Source organism: Liolophura sinensis, chromosome 6, assembly GCF_032854445.1.
Source record: "Liolophura sinensis isolate JHLJ2023 chromosome 6, CUHK_Ljap_v2, whole genome shotgun sequence".
In the NCBI taxonomy this organism is placed as follows: Eukaryota; Metazoa; Mollusca; class Polyplacophora; order Chitonida; family Chitonidae; genus Liolophura; species Liolophura sinensis.
The window spans coordinates 78,161,162-78,181,667 of record NC_088300.1 but is presented as its reverse complement, the minus strand read 5'-3'; the positions used below and the strand labels follow the sequence as shown (position 1 = coordinate 78,181,667).

The 20,506-nt window shown below is 42.6% G+C and overlaps 1 protein-coding gene across 1 annotated transcript; it reads left to right on the top strand.

The window, feature by feature from the left end:
* The first annotated feature begins 34 nt into the window (after nucleotides 1-34).
* LOC135468705 (uncharacterized) lies at nucleotides 35-5,222 on the top strand. The gene is made up of 7 exons (XM_064747100.1): nucleotides 35-321; nucleotides 983-1,566; nucleotides 2,127-2,178; nucleotides 2,502-2,643; nucleotides 3,537-3,722; nucleotides 4,075-4,222; nucleotides 4,549-5,222. The coding sequence occupies exons 1-7, from the start codon at nucleotides 173-175 to the stop codon at nucleotides 4,773-4,775; spliced, it is 1,488 nt and encodes a 495-aa protein (XP_064603170.1). The 5' UTR covers nucleotides 35-172; the 3' UTR covers nucleotides 4,776-5,222.
* Nucleotides 5,223-20,506: the final 15,284 nt, after the last annotated feature.

Genomic DNA, 20,506 nt, shown 5'->3' with positions numbered 1-20,506 from the left:
GACCTGCCGCGGATCAACTGTGAAAGGTCGTCAGTATACGTCATATTTCGCGGAAACCCAGCTGTCAAGGACATGTGCTTTGTTGTTGTGGTGTTAGTGATGCGGTTGCTATTTTTAGTAGTGAACACATCGTGGATTGAGCAATATAAACCTGAACGTAGAAGCAGTGACGATGTCGTCCCGATCAAGTTCTCCAGAGATCGAAGGAGCTGTTGGCGGGGAAGTTATCGGTGGTGATTGCAACCCAACTTCAAAAACAACCACGATGAGCACTGAAGATATGGATGCGGGAATGCAGGCCTTTTTTGAAAACAGTCGGACGTAAGTTATCCAGGACAACTAAAGTTGCATAGCGTTAATGACGTCCGATACACATACGCCTCCCCAAGCTGAAAGTCCAATGTCGGTTCCGTTTCATTTTCCCAAACATTATAATCAGCTTGTTCAACTAAAACATTTAGGCTGAAAGCATGGAATTAGCTTATTATGTGCATAACGGTATACCGGTACTTGCTGTAGGCCTAGCTACTACCTTTCTGAGAATGCATTACAATATTTGCAGCTACACTTATATGAATTAATCAATTAATTTGTACCAGGCCAAGTACCATTCTGTTTGGTTAATAAACTATGTTGATGCTGCGGTGTGAAAGACTAATTCTCATGTCCTTAGGTTTGTGTCATGGGGACATGTTAGTCTGAATGACAGCTATAGGCTACCATTACATTATGATACCCTACTCAAAGCTTGTTATCTCTTCACAAGGACACCAAATATCTCCCCAGATGTCATAAACCTATATTCCAATGCATATCAGTATAAATAAGGCCCTATGTGCAGATCACACTCCGTGAAAAGAAACATTTATTCTATGGAGGGTGTGTATTGATGTTATGTGTTTTTAATTTGGACTGATATGTCTTCTCATGTGTTTGCATTTGGACTTATGTGTCCTGTCCTGTGTTTACATAATTGTCACAGAAATTTGATGTATGAGCTGCATCAGATTCAACATGGAGAGAAGCCTGTGACAGGACAAGCAAACAGAGAGCGTATCAACCAGTTCTTGAGCAAGAGGTTTGAGGTGCAGGCTCAGAATGAGGGGAAGGAGAATGCCCCAGCGAATGTGGATGATGTGGAAGAGCATCGACCGGAGGCCATTGTGGTGGAGGTGGAGGGACTGTACCAACAACAACCTGTGTCCTCTCTTCTACGCAGTAATGTCTTCAGACAACATCTCAACAACATCATCAGACGCAACATGTCCTCCTTCAGCATCACACCTCGTAACTCTGTCAGTCCACGCAGTTCTCACCAGGCGTCTCCTGTCCCCTCCCAGAATTCCCCATCACCTGACAGACAAATGCAGAGCAGGACTGATGAGAGGGCACGGGGCAGTAACTCTGCAGATGGCTCACATACCCAGGCCAGGCATTCTCACCCAGCATCTGAGGATGTAACACCCACCTCTACCCCTGAGTCTAGAAATACATCACCTCCTCAGTCACGATCACGGACTCCCCCAACCTCTAATAGTGGAGAAATGTACAACTTAAGCACTGAAGGTAAAATGAGAAAATAAACAATATCATACGACAATTATGGGCGCTGAGCATTGGAAAGTTAATTGTAAAATGGGACAAAAATTAAAAACAATCTATTGATTTAGAGCAATCACTGGAATGTCACAGTTTGCGAGGACAGATCTGATAAGTCAGATTGTACATATGATGGTAATGTGATGTATACAAGTATATAAGTTTATTTGTGATCAGTACATAAGGCTATAGTTCCAAATACATACATACTGTTACTTGTACAGGCAGTGGTTCTTATAATCAGTTACAATATGGAAAAATTCTGTGCAGATTTTTTGTTACTGAAGAGAAAAAATCCAATTAATTAGCTAATAACTGGGCTCTCCCTTGCATATAGCTAAAAGACAATATTTGACAGGGTTTTTTATCAAGTGTTCATGAGTCTTTGTTTAGTACAGATAAAAATACATATATATTGCCGCATCCCTGGTGTACCGAGCACATCCAAGGCTAAGCCCACTTGACATTTGGCGAACACTGCTTTACCCATGTTTGCGTCTAATTGATGTACTTAATATATCTTTCAGTTGCCGCTAACCCAGAAGTTAATGTTGTACCACCAGCTCCTGACCTGGCAAGGTAAGAGATACCAGGACTCTGATGAGAGTTCCATAATGACTCGCCCCACCCTAACCCTCACCAATTGACATAATGAACTCTGACCTACACCTTGTTAAGTGGAAACTTGATCCATTTCGTGGGAATAAAGACTGTTTACTTGACAGAATATGGATAGAAAAAAATGTTGTGTATCTGTGAACAGTTGTCTTTGAAAATTATATTTTTTGCAAACTAATATGGAAACTTTGAAGTTTACTGGTTTAAATGGAATAATTCTTCTATTTATTCTATATATAAAATGTTGCAGAACAAATTGTTCAAATCTGCTGTATGACTTGCAGAATGGTGCATGTGGAGAGTGAAGAAGCTCTGCAGGTTCAGAGGGAAAATCTAGTGGAAGAGATCAGTGAGTTGTTGCACCAAAGACTTGTGTCCTCATCACTGGAAGGAGAATTCCGAGGCACGATGGAAGTACACCTGGAGGTGAGAAAGTCATGGACGTCTGTGTTGTGTAACAGGATAGCTGAGGATGGTGTCATGTAGTGTGTCATGCACCTGGATGTGAGTGAGTGATGGAGGCCTGTGTTATATAATAGGTTAACTGATGATGGTGTCATGTAGGCTGTCATGCACGTGGATGTGAGTGAGTGATGGAGGCCTGTGTTATATAATAGGTTAACTGAGGATGGTGTCATGTAGGGTGTCATGCACCTGGATGTGAGTGAGTGATGGAGGCCTGTGTTATATAACAGGTTAACTGATGATGGTGTCATGTAGGCTGTCATGCACGTGGATGTGAGTGAGTGATGGAGGCCTGTGTTATATAATAGGTTAACTGAGGATGGTGTCATGTAGGGTGTCATGCACCTGGATGTGAGTGAGTGATGGAGGCCTGTCTTATATAATAGGTTAACTGATGATGGTGTCATGTAGGCTGTCATGAACCTGGAGCGTGATGGAGACATGTGTTATGTAATAGTTTAACAGCAGTGTTCTGTAAACAATGAGATGGAAAAGTATCATGTATTTGCTGTTTAGAGAGATGTAAACTACATGTATCTGCAGATAAGCTTTTGTTTGAGTGAGAAATTACATCATTGGAGGGGTAGAGATCAGTGTGTGGTCTGATAGTGTTTTGATTGGTGTAACTGGAAGTATTGACCCGGCTCAGCTCTTAGTCTGCCCCTCGCTCCCCAGAAGCAACGCCACCTTCTTATCACAGTTGTGCCTTCATGTTTTCTTCACCTCTACCAAATAATTTTCTGACGTGAGAAGACTTCCAAGGTAGAGTCATGTTTGATGCAGCCCTTATTGCAGGTCACTGGAATTGAACTGCTCAGACATATTATTTTTGATTCCACTCTCTGTGATTGCAGCAGAGGCTTGGACAATCGGGCGCTGATGGAAATCGTGTCAGGAACTTTCTTCGCTCGCTCCCTGTAAACCCATTTCATCAAAGAAATGATTTCTCTCATCTGGGTATTCAAATGGACAATGACCTATCAGATATTGACAACATCTCAGTGACAAATATCAGCGCAGCTGCTGTGCCGTATACACAGGTAAGGGGAGACAACTATTCAAGCTCTTCTTTATAAGGGAGATAACTCAGTGAGTATATAATTTTTAATATTATTATGTCTATCAATATTGGACATCTAGCTGTCTGACTAAATTAAGAACACTGGAAAGCAGTACTAAAAACTGCAGTGTCTGATGTGTAATAAAGAAAACACCTAAACTGATCCCTTTCACACCGTCTCAGCCATAGTTCGTCTTAATAAGTTTGCTGTAGCTAATCGTGATACTTTAAGTAAATGCCTCACAGGTAGTAAAACTGTAAGTAAGTGCCAGCTAGTTATATGGGTGGTAAAACTGTAAGTAACTCTTTATAATGATGTAATTTGTCCTCAGACTAACCTTCACCTTAGCCGTGAGCTGAATGCCCTTAAAGCTCAGATGGAAGAGATGAAAACTATGCTCAAGTTGAGTGTGGAGATGCAGATGGATGTGCAGCGTGCGATCAGACAGGAGGTGGCAGCAGCAGTGTCCCAGGCCTCAGGTAACTTAGGTGTTACTTTGGTTTGATGAATCATGTGCAGATAAACTCAGTCACACCTGAGACGGACAATTCTTCCTCTGTTTACATCCACTGGTAGTGACACTTATAGAGAAGGCCATTTACAGATTTCAGTTAATGTCCCAACAGTGTGTGTAACAGTTAATGTCCCAACAGTGTGTGTAACAGTTAATGTCTCAACAGTGTGTGTAACAGTTAATGTCCCAACAATGTGTGTAACAGTTAATGGTAGATTTATACTCAGTACAATCTGGCAACAGTTGTTGACTTACCTTAATAGTTCATTCAGTTTGTCAATTTTGTTTCAGGTGATCATGCAGAGAGCAGTCAGATGTTAAATCGGGCTCGCCCAGTGAGCGACTCTCACTGCCTCATATGTTTGGATAGTCACGCAGATTCAGTGTTGTATCAGTGTGGCCACATGTGCGTATGCTATGGCTGTGGGAAGCACCTGATGAGACAGAGTGCCAAATGTCCCGTCTGTCGGGCTCCCATACGAGACATCATCAGGGCTTACAAGTGTAATGTGGAATAAGTGGTTATCACATCACGTACGACATTGTTATTCTGTATAACTCCATTCATGCATGGAATATTGTAAATTTTTGTAAAGTGTTATGCACAGTGAGGTTTTGTGTTTAGCAAGTTTAAGCCTTTGTGTGATCATCGGACTTTATTCTGATATAATTGTTATTAGTGGACAAATTCAAACAAATAGTTAATTGAGCTTAAGCTTGATTAAAATGAAATTTATTTTTCATCTGTCATGAGGTATACATTGAAAATATCCCTGACAGATGTATTAACCCAGTGGACGTTTGTGTGGTAGCTAAGCTGGACTTACTGCATGTATCTAAGACGTGTGTGGTAACTAAGCTGGACTTACTGCATGTATCTAAGACGTGTGTGGTAACTAAGCTGGACTTACTGCATGTATCTAAGACGTGTGTGGTAACTAAGCTGGACTTACTGCATGTATCTAAGACGTGTGGTAACTAAGCTGGACTTACTGCATGTATCTAGGACGTGTGTGGTAACTAAGCTGGACTTACTACATGTATCTAAGACCTGTGTGGTAACTAAGCTGGACTTACTGCATGTATCTAAGACGTGTGTGGTAACTAAGCTGGACTTACTGCATGTATCTAAGACATGTGTGGTAACTAAGCTGGACTTACTGCATGTATCTAAGACATGTGTGGTAACTAAGCTGGACTTACTGCATGTATCTAAGACGTGTGTGGTAACTAAGCTGGACTTAGTGGATGTATCTAAGACGTGTGGTAACTAAGCTGGACTTACTGCATGTATCTAAGACTTGTGTGGTAACTAAGCTGGACTTGCCACCTAAGACACCTAAGGTAGCTAAGCTGGACTTACTGCATGTATCTAAGACGTGTGTGGTAACTAAGCTGGACTTACTGCATGTATCTTAGATGTGTGTGGTAACTAAGCTGGACTTACTGCATGTATCTAAGACGTGTGTGGTAACTAAGCTGGAGTTGCCACATAAGATACCTAAGGTAGCTAAGCTGGACTTACTGCATGTACCTAAGACGTGTGTGGTAACTAAGCTGGACTTGCCACCTAGGACGCTTAAGGTAGCTAAGCTGGACTTACTGCATGTATCTTAGACGTGTGTGGTAACTAAGCTGGACTTACTGCATGTATCTAAGACGTGTGTGGTAACTAAGCTGGACTTGCCACCTAGGACGCCTAAGGTAGCTAAGCTGGACTTACTGCATGTATCTTAGACGTGTGTGGTAACTAAGCTGGACTTACTGCATGTATCTTAGACGTGTGTGGTAACTAAGCTGGACTTACCACCTAGGACGCCTAAGGTAGCTAAGCTGGACTTACTGCATGTATCTTAGACGTGTGTGGTAACTAAGCTGGACTTGCCACCTAAGGTAGCTAAGCTGGACTTACTGCATGTATCTAAGACGTGTGTGGTAACTAAGCTGGACTTGCCACCTAAGACACCTAAGGTAGCTAAGCTGGACTTACTGCATGTATCTAAGACGTGTGTGGTAACTAAGCTGGACTTGCCACCTAAGACACCTAAGGTAGCTAAGCTGGACTTACTGCCTGAGACATGTGTGGTACATGTAGTTAATCTGGACTTACCACATGTCACGTGTGTATGGTAGGTGAAGCTGGACTTTCACGTGGGCTACCACTTGTCACATGTGTATGGTAGGTGAAGCTGGACTTTCACGTGGGCTACCATGTCACGTGTGTATGGTAGGTGAAGCTGGACTTACAAATGGGCTACCACCTGTCACGTGTATAGTAGGTGAAGCTGGACCTGCACGTGGGCTACCATGTCACGTGTGTATGGTAGGTGAAGCTGGACCTGCACGTGGGCTACCATGTCACGTGTGTATGGTAGGTGAAGCTGGACTTACAAATGGGCTACCACCTGGCACATGTGTATGGTACCAAAGCTGCACTTAGAACCTTAGTATACTGCAAGTGCCTGCTCATGGCCTGGGATATCTTAAGCTGAAAGTGTCAAATACATTAAAATCTGTGATACCATTTTAAAGATTTACATCAGTCTGTTAATTTTTTTTTAACAGGTATTTCTATGATGTGTTTTGATACACTTAAGTCAATTCAAAGGTATTTGTAATTTTAGAATATGTTGAGGACTTCTATAGTTATAAGCAAAGCGGAAGCATTCTAATTAATGTCTACACAAATATTTACACTGTTCAGAACCCATTTTTTAATATCATTTTTCATCATATTGTGCTGTGAATGTTTTTATATATATTGGCTTGAAATAAGAAATAAAAATATGCTACTATGGTTGATTACATGTACCCTGTTCACACGGCCAAAAATCCCCATCTAATTTGAACCGGTTTAAATCAAAGCCAGTTGTAAAAATGTGTGTGTTCACACCACCATGTGGCCAAACCGGTTTTTAAAGACAGTTCAGGGATTTGCCCGTTCACACTGTCACATTTAAGCAGGTTTAGTAATTTGCATTCACACAGGTGATGTCAAATTGGCTCAGAATCAGTTTTGCAAGTTAAGACAGCTTTACTTTGCCCATGTGAACAGGGTTTAGGACTGGTATCTACATTTTTTGAATACATTTGTTCATAGCTTTATTATATTGTGCATTTTACAAACAGTAATAAATGGTCAAAGTGATAAAAACAAGCTTTATTGACAACTTATGTTGTTCCTCTGATCCCTCGGAAGCACCTTTTATTCAGAGCAGAATAATTGGTTGGTTGATGGCATATTTACCAGCTGCCAAATATCAGCCCAATAGTAAGTGGATGACAGTGTATGAGAAGGAAGCATTTTTGTGGAAATCTGACACTTTCTCCCGTACATGTAGCCATTGCATCTTGCCTTGTACAATGAGACAATGTCGGTCACATGGATGTGAATGATTCACTACTTTGTTTGTGATTGTTTACTACTTTGTTGTGTTTATTGATGCCAGAGATTTAAACTTGTGTCAGCGTAGCCGCGTGCTATGATATATGGATTAAGTGCCAACTTGGTCTGGCTCAAGTTAATTTGGCTTGTCTCTAGCTGGATCTGAAGTAATATCTACATATACCCTCTAGCTGTTTGATGACCCCAGTTATGCTTGAAGATGTCACAGCTTAATATCACTCAGAATTGGTGTTATATGTCACATGAATGGAAATGCTCATTTCACCACAAAAATAAAGGAAGGCACAATTCCACTGGACAAGCAGGTATTTTTTCAGATGTAGTCTAGATTTCAATGAGCTGGTACATGTATAAGGCATGAGGCTTGACCTGACATTGTGAATAACAGAGCAAGACGCTAGTATAAGGAGAGAGGCTAGAAGATCTGACTGTGAATAACAGAGCAAGACGCTAGTATAAGGAGAGAGGCTAGAAGATCTGACATTGTGAATGTGCAAGAAACTAGTATATGGGGTGAGGATAGAAGATATGACATTGTGAATAACTGAGTAAAAAGCTAGTATAAGGAGAAAGGCTAGAAGATCTGACATTGTGAATAACTGCCCAAGAAAAGAGTATATGGGGAGAGGCAAGACGTAGCATACACCTTCAATAGAAACCTTTAGTCTGGTGCTGACAGACACCTTTAGCCTAATGCTGACAGACACCTTTAGCCTGGTACTGACAGACACCTTTAGCTTGGTGTTGACAGACATCTTTAGCCTGGTGTTGACGAACACCCTTAGCCTGGCGTTGACAAATACCTTTGCCTGACGCTGACAGACACCTTTAGCCTGGTGTTGACAGACACTTTTAGCCTGGTGCTGACAGACACTTTTAGCTTAGTGTTGGCAGATACCTTTAGTCTGGTGTTGACACAGACCTTAAATTTGGCACTGAAAGACACTTTTAACTTGGTGTTGACAGACACCTTTAGCCTGACGTTGATAAGCCTGGCGCTGATAGACACCTTTAGGGCGGTGCTGACAGACACTTTTAGCCTGGTGTCGACAGACACATTTAGCCTAGTGTTGGCAGATACCTTTAGCTTGGTGTTGACACACAACTTAAGTTTGGCGCTGACAGTCACCTTTAACCTGGTGTTGACAGACACCTTTAGCTTGGCACTGACAGACACCTGTAACCTGGTGCTGACAGACATTTTAGCCTGGTGCTGACAGACACCTTTATCCTGGTGTTGACAGACACCTTAAGTTTTGCACTGACAGACACCTTTAACCAGGTGTTGACAGACACCTTTAGTCTGACGTTGATAAGCCTGGCGCTGATAGACACCTTTAGGGAGGTGCTGACAGACACTTTTAGCCTGGTGTTGACAGACACATTTAGCCTAGTGTTGGCAGATACCTTTAGCCTGGTGTTGACAGACACCTTTAGCTTGGCACTGACAGACACCTGTAACTTGGTGCTGACAGACACTTTTAGCCTGATGCTGACAGACACCTTTAGCCTGGTGTTGACAGACATCTTTAGCCTGGTGTTGACAGACACCTTTAGTCTGGCATGAATAGACACCTTTAGCTTGGCACGGAAAGACACTTAGTCTGGTGTTGACAGACACCTTTAGTCTGGCATTAATAAACACCTGTAGTCTGGCATAGACAGACACCTTTGGCCTGTTGTTGGCCGACACCATTAGTCTGGTGCTGATAGATACCTTTAGCCTGGTATTGACAGACACCTTTAGTCTGGTGTTAATAGGCACCGTTAGTCTTGCATTGACAGACACCTTTAGCCTGGTGTTGACAGACACCTTTAGTCTGGCATTAATAAACACCTTTAGTCAGGCATTGACAGACACCTTTGGCCTGGTGTTGGCAGACATCTTCAGTCTGGTGCTGATAGACACCTTTAGTCTGGCATTAATAGGCACCGTTCATCTGGCATTGACAGATACCTTTGGCCTGGTGTTGACACACCTTTAGCCTGGTATTGACAGGCACCTTTAGTCTAGTGTTGACAGGCACCTTTAACCTGGCATTGACAGACACCTTTATCTCAGAGGTGACAGACACCTTTAGTGTGACGTTAAAAGGCATCTTTAGTCTGGCATTGACAGACACCTTTAGCCTGGCGTTGACAGGCACCTTTAGTCTGGCATTGAAAGACACCTTTAGCCTCGCATTGACAGACACCTTTAGCCTGGGGTTGACAGACACCTTTAGCCTGGGGTTGACAGGCACCTTTAGTCTCACACTGACAGACACCTTTAGTCTGGTGTTGACAGACACCTTTAGCTCAGTGGTGACAGGCACCTTTAGTCTGACAATAAAAGTCACCTTTAGTCTGGCGTTGACAGACACTTTTGGCCTGATGTTGACAGACACCTGTAGCCTGGTGTTGACAGAAACCTTAAGTCTGGTGTTGACAGACACCTTTAGCCTGGTATGGACAGACACCTTTAGCCTGGCGTTGACAGACACCTTTAGTCTGGCATTGACAGACACCTTTAGCCTGGCGTTAACAGACACCTTTAGCCTGGGGTTGACAGACACCTAAAGCCTGGTGTTGACAGGCACCTTTAGTCTGGCATTGACAGACACCTTTAGTCTGGTGTTGACAGATACCTTTAGTGTTGTGTTGACAGACACCTTTAGCCTGGTGCTGACAGACACCTTTAGTCTGGTATTGGCAGACACCTTTAGCCTGGTGCTGACAGACACCTTTAGCCTGGTGCTGACAGACACCTTTAGCCTGATGTTGACAGACACCTTTAGTCTGGCGTCATACCGGTAAGCCTGGTATTGTACAGACTCTTGACTTCCGCTAATATATGTACATGTTGCTGGGCCAGACCAGGACATATAAAATCTACAGCTGACATAATTTTCCAGTAGACAAAAGGCTTTATATGATTCTATTTGAAAATGGAACAACAGGTTAACTACCAAGGTAACATCTCCATGCTTGTCAAATTTTTTACAAGTTCACCTTTTAATCATTTAGTGGCCTAGGTGGTTAGCACGCCAGTACGGATGTAATGATCCAGGAGCCTCTCACCAATGCAGTCGCTGTGAGTTCAAGTCCAGTTCATGCTGGCTTCCTCTCTGGTCATATGTGGAAAGGTTGGTCGTGGGTTTCCCCCGGGCTCTGCCCGATTTCCTCCCACCATAATGCTAGCTTTACAAGTGAAATATTCTTAAGAACGGCATAAAACACCAATCAAGGAAATAAAAAAATTTAACCATTTGTTTTATTTTTCATGGGCCATGAAATACCTCTATACTTAAATTTATGCACTGAAGAAAATAGTACGAATAAATTGACTTATTGGCATTCTTTCGTTTTTAAGGATAAAAGAAACGTCCAGTTTACCGGAGGCAGTGCTGGCAAGATCATATAACTATGATGTCAGTTTTTCAATTGTCAGTTGACATATGGACCTATAGACAAATACACTGCCCTGTAGGTTTGCTTCGCTGGAGCTGATAAACGTGCAAATAATACATCTAGCTAAGAATAGAAAAAAAAACGTGTTACCATATTGATTTTGAAGACAGGTTTGTGCCTGAGGTTATATATTATTTACATATACTTGATTACTCCAGACAAAAATGTGTCTATCAATAGAGCTGTGCATGAAATAACAAAGACAAGGGACAGCTGACTTTTTGTTAATGCTGTCAGTAATATAGTAATGCTGCAGTAGATATATTTATTTATTTGATTGCTGTTTTACGGTCGTACTCAAGAATATTTCACTTATATGACGGCTGCCTGCATTATGCTGGGAGGACACCGGGCATAGCCCCAGGGAAACCCACAAACATCTGCAGGCTGCCTGTTGCAGAGATAATAATAAACCATTTGTGTCTGTATAAGGCCTCAAGTGTGAGAGGGTGCAGGCTATGTGTTACTTTGTTGTAACACATGTACATAATACGGTGATATCGTGCAATAGGATGATGTGTTTACTGCTCGATCTGACTATAAATTGCATTCTGATCCTCAATACAAGCTTATCAGTTAGTGTGGCTTTGTCTGGCTGTTCTATTCTGTATACAGTAACACTAATGGCCATCAGCAAACCTGTCAAGATAATGGTTCCCCCAGAAACTTTAGTTGTAACTAAGACAGTCTGTCCAGAATCAATTCTTGTTAAGATAAAACGGCATAGACATGGATGAGGCAGCGAGAGGGTTTTATAGTAGACTAGAGCTGTGCCACATCTTTACGGCTGGGTTTAAGCCTCTCACTTTAAGCAAGAAATTACCAAGGTAAATTAAAGTTACCAAGATTAAGTAAAGCTTTCACCTGAACTATAATCCCATGTGTTGCTTGAGCTAGGCGGTATTCCCAGGTCAAGTCCAATAGCTGGTGGCTCCTTTTTTATTGGTCTGGTAAATCGTGTTCAGTATTACACATACATAGAAAACTGTTGAAGCTGTTCAGTGGTAGTGGTTTCCAGAAGGCTTAACAAGGGCTACCTGGGACCATTCCCCAACATGTAGTATGGAGGCAGAGATATAAATAACATTAGCGTTTTTCGCAGGCTAACAGAACGTCTCCTGATGTGGCTGATTCTAAGAACGGTATAAACCTGTGTACAGAGGAATAGTCTTAGACAGTACTGTGGGCAAACCACAAGGCATAAACCTGTGTACAGAGGAGTAACCTTAGACAGTACTGTGGGCAAACCACAAGGTATAAACCTGTGTACAGAGGAGTAACCTTAGACAGTACTGTGGGCAAACCACAAGGTATAAACCTGTGTACAGAGGAGTAACCTTAGACAGTACTGTGTGCAAACCACAAGGTATAAACCTGTGTACAGAGGAGTAACCTTAGACAGTACTGTGGGAAAACCACAAGGTATAAACCTGTGTACAGAGGAGTAACCTTAGACAGTACTGTGGGCAAACCACAAGGCATAAACCTGTGTACAGAGGAGTAACCTTAGACAGTACTGTGGGCAAACCACAAGGTATAAACCTGTGTACAAGAGGAGTAACCTTAGACAGTACTGTGGGCAAACCACAAGGTATAAACCTGTGTACAGAGGAGTAACCTTAGACAATACAGTGGGCAAACCACATGGTTTAAAGCTGTGTACAGAGTAACCTTAGACAGTACTGTGGGAAAACCACAAGGCATAAACCTGTGTACAGAAGAGTAACCTTAGACAGTACTGTGGGCATACCACAAGGCATAAACCTGTGTACAGAGTAGTAACCTTGTACAGTACTGTGGGCAAACCACAAGGCATAAGCCTTTGTACAGAGTAGTAACCTTGGACAGCACTGTGGGCAAAACACAAGGCATAAACCTGTGTACAGAGGAGTAACCTTAGACAGCACAGTGGGCAAACCACAAGGCATAAACCTGTGTACAGAAGAGTAACGTTAGACAGTACTGTGGGCAAACCACAAGGCATAAACCTGTGTACAGAGGAGTAACCTTAGACAGTACTGTGGGCAAAACACAAGGTTTGAACCTGTGTACAGAAGAGTAACCTTAGACAGTACTGTGGGCAAACCACAAGGCATAAACCTGTGTACTGAGGAGTAACCTTAGACAGTACTGTGGGAAAACCACAAGGTATAAACCTGTGTACAGAGGAGTAACCTTAGACAGTACTGTGGGAAAACCACAAGGTTTAAACCTGTGTACAGAGGAGTAACCTTAGGCAGTACTGTGTGCAAACCACAAGGTTTGAACCTGTGTGCAGAGGAGTAACCTTAGACAGTACTGTGGGCAAACCACAAGGCATAAACCTGTGTGCAGAGGAGTAACCTTAGACAGTACTGTGGGAAAACCACAAGGTATAAACCTGTGTACAGAGGAGTAACCTTAAACAGTACTGTGGGAAAACCACAAGGTATAAACCTGTGTACAGAGGAGTAACCTTAGACAGTACTGTGGGAAAACCACAAGGCATAAACCTGTGTACAGAGGAGTAACCTTAGACAGTACTGTGGGCAAACCACAAGGCATAAACCTGTGTACAGAAGACTAACCTTAGACAGTACTGTGGGCAAACCACAAGGCATAAACCTGTGTACAGAGGAGTAACCTTAGACAGTACTGTGGGCAAACCACAAGGTATAAACCTGTGTACAGAGGAGTAACCTTAGACAGTACTTTGGGTAAACCACAAGGTATAAACCTGTGTACAGAGGAGTAACCTTAGACAGTACTGTGGGAAAACCACAAGGTATAAACCTTGTACAGAGGAGTAACCTTAGGCAGTACTGTGGGAAAACCACAAGGTATAAACCTGTGTACAGAGGAGTAACCTTAGACAGTACTGTGGGAAAACCACAAGGCATAAACCTGTGTACAGAGGAGTAACCTTAGACAGTACTGTGGGAAAACCACAAGGTATAAACCTGTGTACAGAGGAGTAACCTTAGACAGTACTGTGGGCAAACCACAAGGCATAAACCTGTGTACAGAGGAGTAACCTTAGACAGTACTGTGGGAAAACCACAAGGTATAAGCCTGTGTACAGAGGAGTAACCTTAGACAACACAGTGGGCAAACCACAAGGTATAAACCTGTGTACAGAGGAGTAACCTTAGACAGTACTGTGGGCAAACCACAAGGTATAAGCCTGTGTACAGAGGAGTAACCTTAGACAGTACTTTGGGTAAACCACAAGGTATAAACCTGTGTACAGAGGAGTAACCTTAGACAGTACTGTGGGCAGACCACAAGGTATAAGCCTGTGTACAGAGGAGTAATCTCATACAGTACTGTGGGAAAACCACAAGGCATAAACCTGTGTACAGAGGAGTAACCTCAGACAGTACTGTGGGCAGACCACAAGGTATAAACCTGTGTACAGAGGAGTAACCTTAGACAGTACTGTGGGCAAACCACAAGGTATAAGCCTGTGTACAGAGGAGTAACCTTAGGCAGTACTTTGGGTAAACCACAAGGCATAAACCTGTGTACAGAGGAGTAACCTTAGACAGTACTGTGGGCAAACCACAAGGCATAAAGCTGTGTACAGAGGAATAACCTTAAACAGTACTGTGGGCAAACCACAAGGCATAAACATGTGTACAGAGGAGTAACCTTAGACAGTACTGTGGGCAAACCACAAGGTTTAAACCTGTGTACAAAGAAGTAACCTTAGACAGTACTGTGGGCAAAACACAAGGTTTAAACCTGTGTACAGAGGAGTAACCTCAGACAGTACTGTGGGCAAATCACAAGGCATAAACCTGTGTAGTGTGTACCATGGAGTGCTGCCACCATTCGGAACACTATAGTACAGTATTGGACTATGCACAATGTGGTCAGTGTTTTAATATACATATATAGGTCTCACATACTTTCTCTTGAACAATGGAATGAAAATCAGAACACAAATTAATATTTAAGTAAGAATGTAACATATCTGAGAGATGGAATTCACCATAAAGCAACAACTCCATATGACTTTATTTACAACTGGAGCCTGAGCAAAACTGTTACAGGTGGCAGACTGTTACAGGTGGCAGGCTGTTACAGGTGGCAGACAGTATAAGAAACAGGCATTATGCGGCCTTTTTACAGACCTGTATGAAACAATGATGCAAGCAGAGATCATTACCAATAGGTAACACCTGGTCTACAAGTGTAAACAATTCAAGGCACCAATCTGGAGTCTTCGGAGTGTGTTTGTGCACTGTCTTGACTATAGCACTAGAATGGCATTCCTGTCATACCCATGTTGGATAAGCAGGTAAAGAAAAGGTAAGGCTCAACATAAACATACGTTTTCAATGTCACACAAACAATATATAAAGATCTAAACAGGACAACAAAAATAGATCTCTACAGATTTAGTGGTAATTAACTAACTTTCATTCAGCTAGATGTGAAAAGATTATTTGGAACATTACTAAAGCACGTCAGTTGAATACAGAAGATGACCGTGTTAAGGCTAGAGGAATTTTTACTTCTGTCACAACACCTGCTCAGCACATCATGTTTTACTTTTCTCAAACTAACTACTCAGCACATGGCATTTTACTTCTTCCTATATACCTGTTCAACAAATGGATTTTATAACACATACATGGACATGTATCCTTTACAATGAGTGCTGCTGTACCACTTTAAAAGTGCTGCACATGTACCTACAGCTTTATATCAAAGATGTCCATGGGCATACAGAAACAGAACGTTAGCGTGACAAAAAGTACCTGTAGCAAATACCTGCAGACTTTAAATCCACGACTGGTATGATTGAAGCTAAGTCCTGAATTCCACATGTCACAGAAAACAGGTAATGACCGGTAACATCAGTCAATACAAGATGGTTGTGGATATCAGTAAGTGCCAAAACAAATATCAAAGGCCTAATAACAAATTAAACATTTAATCAATAAAGGCTTTCCTTGAAATCTCTAAATCATTAACATGATTTTTATATATGTTCTAATAGCACTTCACAAAATGTTGCAACAAAATTTAGTCAGCATTATCTACGTGTACTACATGTATGTTCCAAAATCTGTACATAGAAACACTGCCCACGTTTCTATGCAGGGAGAAAACATGTCTTTTAAAGTTATAAGGCAAAACATAAGAGATCACAAGAGATTTAAATAAAAACCTGCTGGCCTATTATACATTATTCTAATAAAGATGATTATATTTTAGAACCATGTAAGAATCAACAACACAATAGACATATTTCCATGTAAATGTATACATCAACAATGCTGGAAAGTTTACAACTTATTTCTGCCAGACATTCACAGGCATTAATATCATACATGTAGAGAAACCTGATATGTTTTGTTTATCACAAACAGAATAATTAACAACAGTTTTTCTCACCAGCTGAGAACAGTCTTTCCACTTTGAGCAAATGTATATATTTCTGTACATAAGGTATATACATCCCATAATAGTTCTGAGTTACATTTAATACAACTTCAAGGCAATTGGTTTTCCCTTCACTTACATTTAGTTTTCAGGCACAAGATTTCCTTTAAACACATACATACACATATAATGAGACAAGACTTCACCACAGCTACATGACAAGTCATGACATGAATCAGACGAGAAAGCTTAAGGGAATAACATTTTTAGTAAGGTTCCATTCCACAACCTTAAAAGACTCTTTTCAAAGTCAATGGTTCTCAACTATCAGCTCATTATCAAGGTTCCATACTAATACATGTATCACTTGTACATGTATGTACAGTGTGTGTAAGACATTACAACCAACCTTTTGGATACCCATTCTTGTTACGAAAAGAAGCCAAAGAAAATTACTGAACACTGGCCTGTCACTTAAGGAACCAAGAGACCAGTACTGAACATTGTCCTGTCACTGAAAGAACCAAGAGATCAGTACCGAACACTGTCCTGTCACAAGAGGAGCCAAGATACCAGTACTGAACACTCTCCTGTCACTGAAGGAACCCAGAAACCAGTACTAAACATTGTCCTGTCACTGAAAGAACCAAGAGATCATTACTGAACACTGGCCTGTCACTGAAGGAACCCAGAAACCAGTACTGAACATTGTCTTGTCACTGAAAGAACCAAGAGATCATTACAGAACACTGTCCTGTCACTGAAGGAACCCAGAAACCAGTACTAAACATTCTCCTGTCACTGAAGAAACCCAGAAAACAGTACTGAACATTGTCCTATCAGTGAAGAAATCAAGAGACCATTACTGAACACTGTCCTGTCACTGAAGGAACCCAGAAACCAGTACTGAACACTTTCCTGTCGCTGAAGAAACCCAGAAACCAGTACTGAACATTGTCCTATCAGTGAAGAAACCAAGAGACCAGTACTGAACACTGTCCTGTCACTGAAGGAGCCAAGAGATCAGTACTGAACGCTGTCCTGTCACTGAAGGAACCAAGAGATCAGTACTGAACACTGGCCTGTCACTGAAGGAGCCAAGAGATCAGTACTGAACATTGTCCTGTCACTGAAGGAACCAAGAGATCGGTACTGAACACTGAACACTGTCCTGTCACTGAAGAAACCAAGAGACCAGTACCGAACACTGTCCTGTCACTGAAGAAACCAAGAGACCAGTACCGAACACTGTCCTGTCACCGAAAGAAACCAAGAGATCAGTACTGAACACTGTCCGGTCATCGAAGGAATTAAGAGATCAGTACTGAACATTGTCCTTTTACTGAAGGAACCAAGAGACCAGTACTGAACACTGTCCGGTCACCGAAAGAAACCAAGAGATCAGTATCGAAAACTGTCCAGTCACCGAGGGAACCAAGAGATCAGTAATGAACACTGTCCGGTCACCGAAAGAAACCAAGAGATCAGTACCGAAATCTGTCCAGTCACCGAGGGAACCAAGAGATCAGTAATGAACACTGTCCTATCGCTGAAGGAACCAAGAGACCAATACTGAACACTGGCCTGTCACTAAAGGAGCCAAGAGACCAGTACTGAACATTGTCCTGTCACTGAAGGAACTAAGAGACCAGTACTGAACATTGTTCTGTCACCGAAGGAACCAAGAGACCAGTACTGAACACTGTCCTGTCACCGAAGGAACCAAGAGATCAGTACTGAACATTGTCCGGTCACCGAAGGAACCAAGAGACCAGTACTGAACACTGTCCTGTCACCGAAGGAACCAAGAGACCAGTACTGAACATTGTCCGGTCACCGAAGGAACCAAGAGACCAGTACTGAACATTGTCCTGTCAGTACGAAACACACATCTACATGTACTCACTTGTGGGGGGATGGTATAACAGCATGACAATCAGACACTGATGGACCTGTCACACACATGTGAATGTACTCACTTGTGGGGGATGGTATAACAGCATGACAATCAGACACTGATGGACCTGTCACACACATGTGCATGTACTCACTTGTGGGGGGATGGTATAACAGCATGACAATCAGACACTGATGGACCTGTCACACACATGTGAATGTACTCACTTGTGGGGGGATGGTATAACAGTATGACAATCAGACACTGATGGACCTGTCACACACATGTGCATGTACTCACTTGTGGGGGGATGGTATAACAGCATGACAATCAGACACTGATGGACCTGTCACACACATGTGCATGTACTCACTTGTGGGGGGGGGGATGGTATAACAGCATGACAATCAGACACTGATGGACCTGTCACACACATGTGCATGTACTCACTTGTGGGGGGGGGGGGGGGGATGGTATAACAGCATGACAATCAGACACTGATGGACCTGTCACACACATGTGCATGTACTCACTTGTGGGGGATGGTATAACAGTATGACAATCAGACACTGATGGACCTGTCACACACATGTGAATGTACTCACTTGTGGGGGATGGTATAACAGCATGACAATCAGACACTGATGGACCTGTCACACACATGTGAATGTACTCACTTGTGGGGGGATGGTATAACAGCATGACAATCAGACACTGATGGACCTGTCACACACATGTGAATGTACTCACTTGTGGGGGGATGGTATAACAGTATGACAATCAGACACTGATGGACCTGTCACACACATGTGAATGTACTCACTTGTGGGGGGGGATGGTATAACAGTATGACAATCAGACACTGATGGACCTGTCACACACATGTGAATGTACTCACTTGTGGGGGGATGGTATAACAGTATGACAATCAGACACTGATGGACCTGTCACACACATGTGAATGTACTCACTTGTGGGGGGGGATGGTATAACAGTATGACAATCAGACACTGATGGACCTGTCACACACATGTGCATGTACTCACTTGTGGGGGATGGTATAACAGCATGACAATCAGACACTGATGGACCTGTCACACACATGTGCATGTACTCACTTGTGGGGGGGGAGGGGGATGGTATAACAGCATGACAATCAGACACTGATGGACCTGTCACACACATGTGCATGTACTCACTTGTGGGGGATGGTATAACAGTATGACAATCAGACACTGATGGACCTGTCACACACATGTGAATGTACTCACTTGTGGGGGATGGTATAACAGCATGACAATCAGACACTGATGGACCTGTCACACACATGTGAATGTACTCACTTGTGGGGGGATGGTATAACAGCATGACAATCAGACACTGATGGACCTGTCACACACATGTGAATGTACTCACTTGTGGGGGGATGGTATAACAGTATGACAATCAGACACTGATGGACCGGTCACACACATGTGAATGTACTCACTTGTGGGGGGGGGATGGTATAACAGTATGACAATCAGACACTGATGGACCTGTCACACACATGTGAATGTACTCACTTGTGGGGGGATGGTATAACAGTATGACAATCAGACACTGATGGACCTGTCACACACATGTGAATGTACTCACTTGTGGGGGGGGGGGGGGGGGGGGTGATGGTATAACAGTATGACAATCAGACACTGATGGACCTGTCACACACATGTGCATGTACTCACTTGTGGGGGGATGGTATAACAGCATGACAATCAGACACTGATGGACCTGTCACACACATGTGCATGTACTCACTTGTGGGGGGATGGTATAACAGTATGACAATCAGACACTGATGGACCTGTCACACACATGTGCATGTACTCACTTGTGGGGGGATGGTATAACAGCATGACAATCAGACACTGATGGACCTGTCACACACATGTGAATGTACTCACTTGTGGGGGGATGGTATAACAGTATGACAATCAGACACTGATGGACCTGTCACACACTTGTGAATGTACTCACTTGTGGGGGGATGGTATAACAGCATGACAATCAGACACTGATGGACCTGTCACACACATGTGCATGTACTCACTTGTGGGGGGGGGATGGTATAACAGCATGAC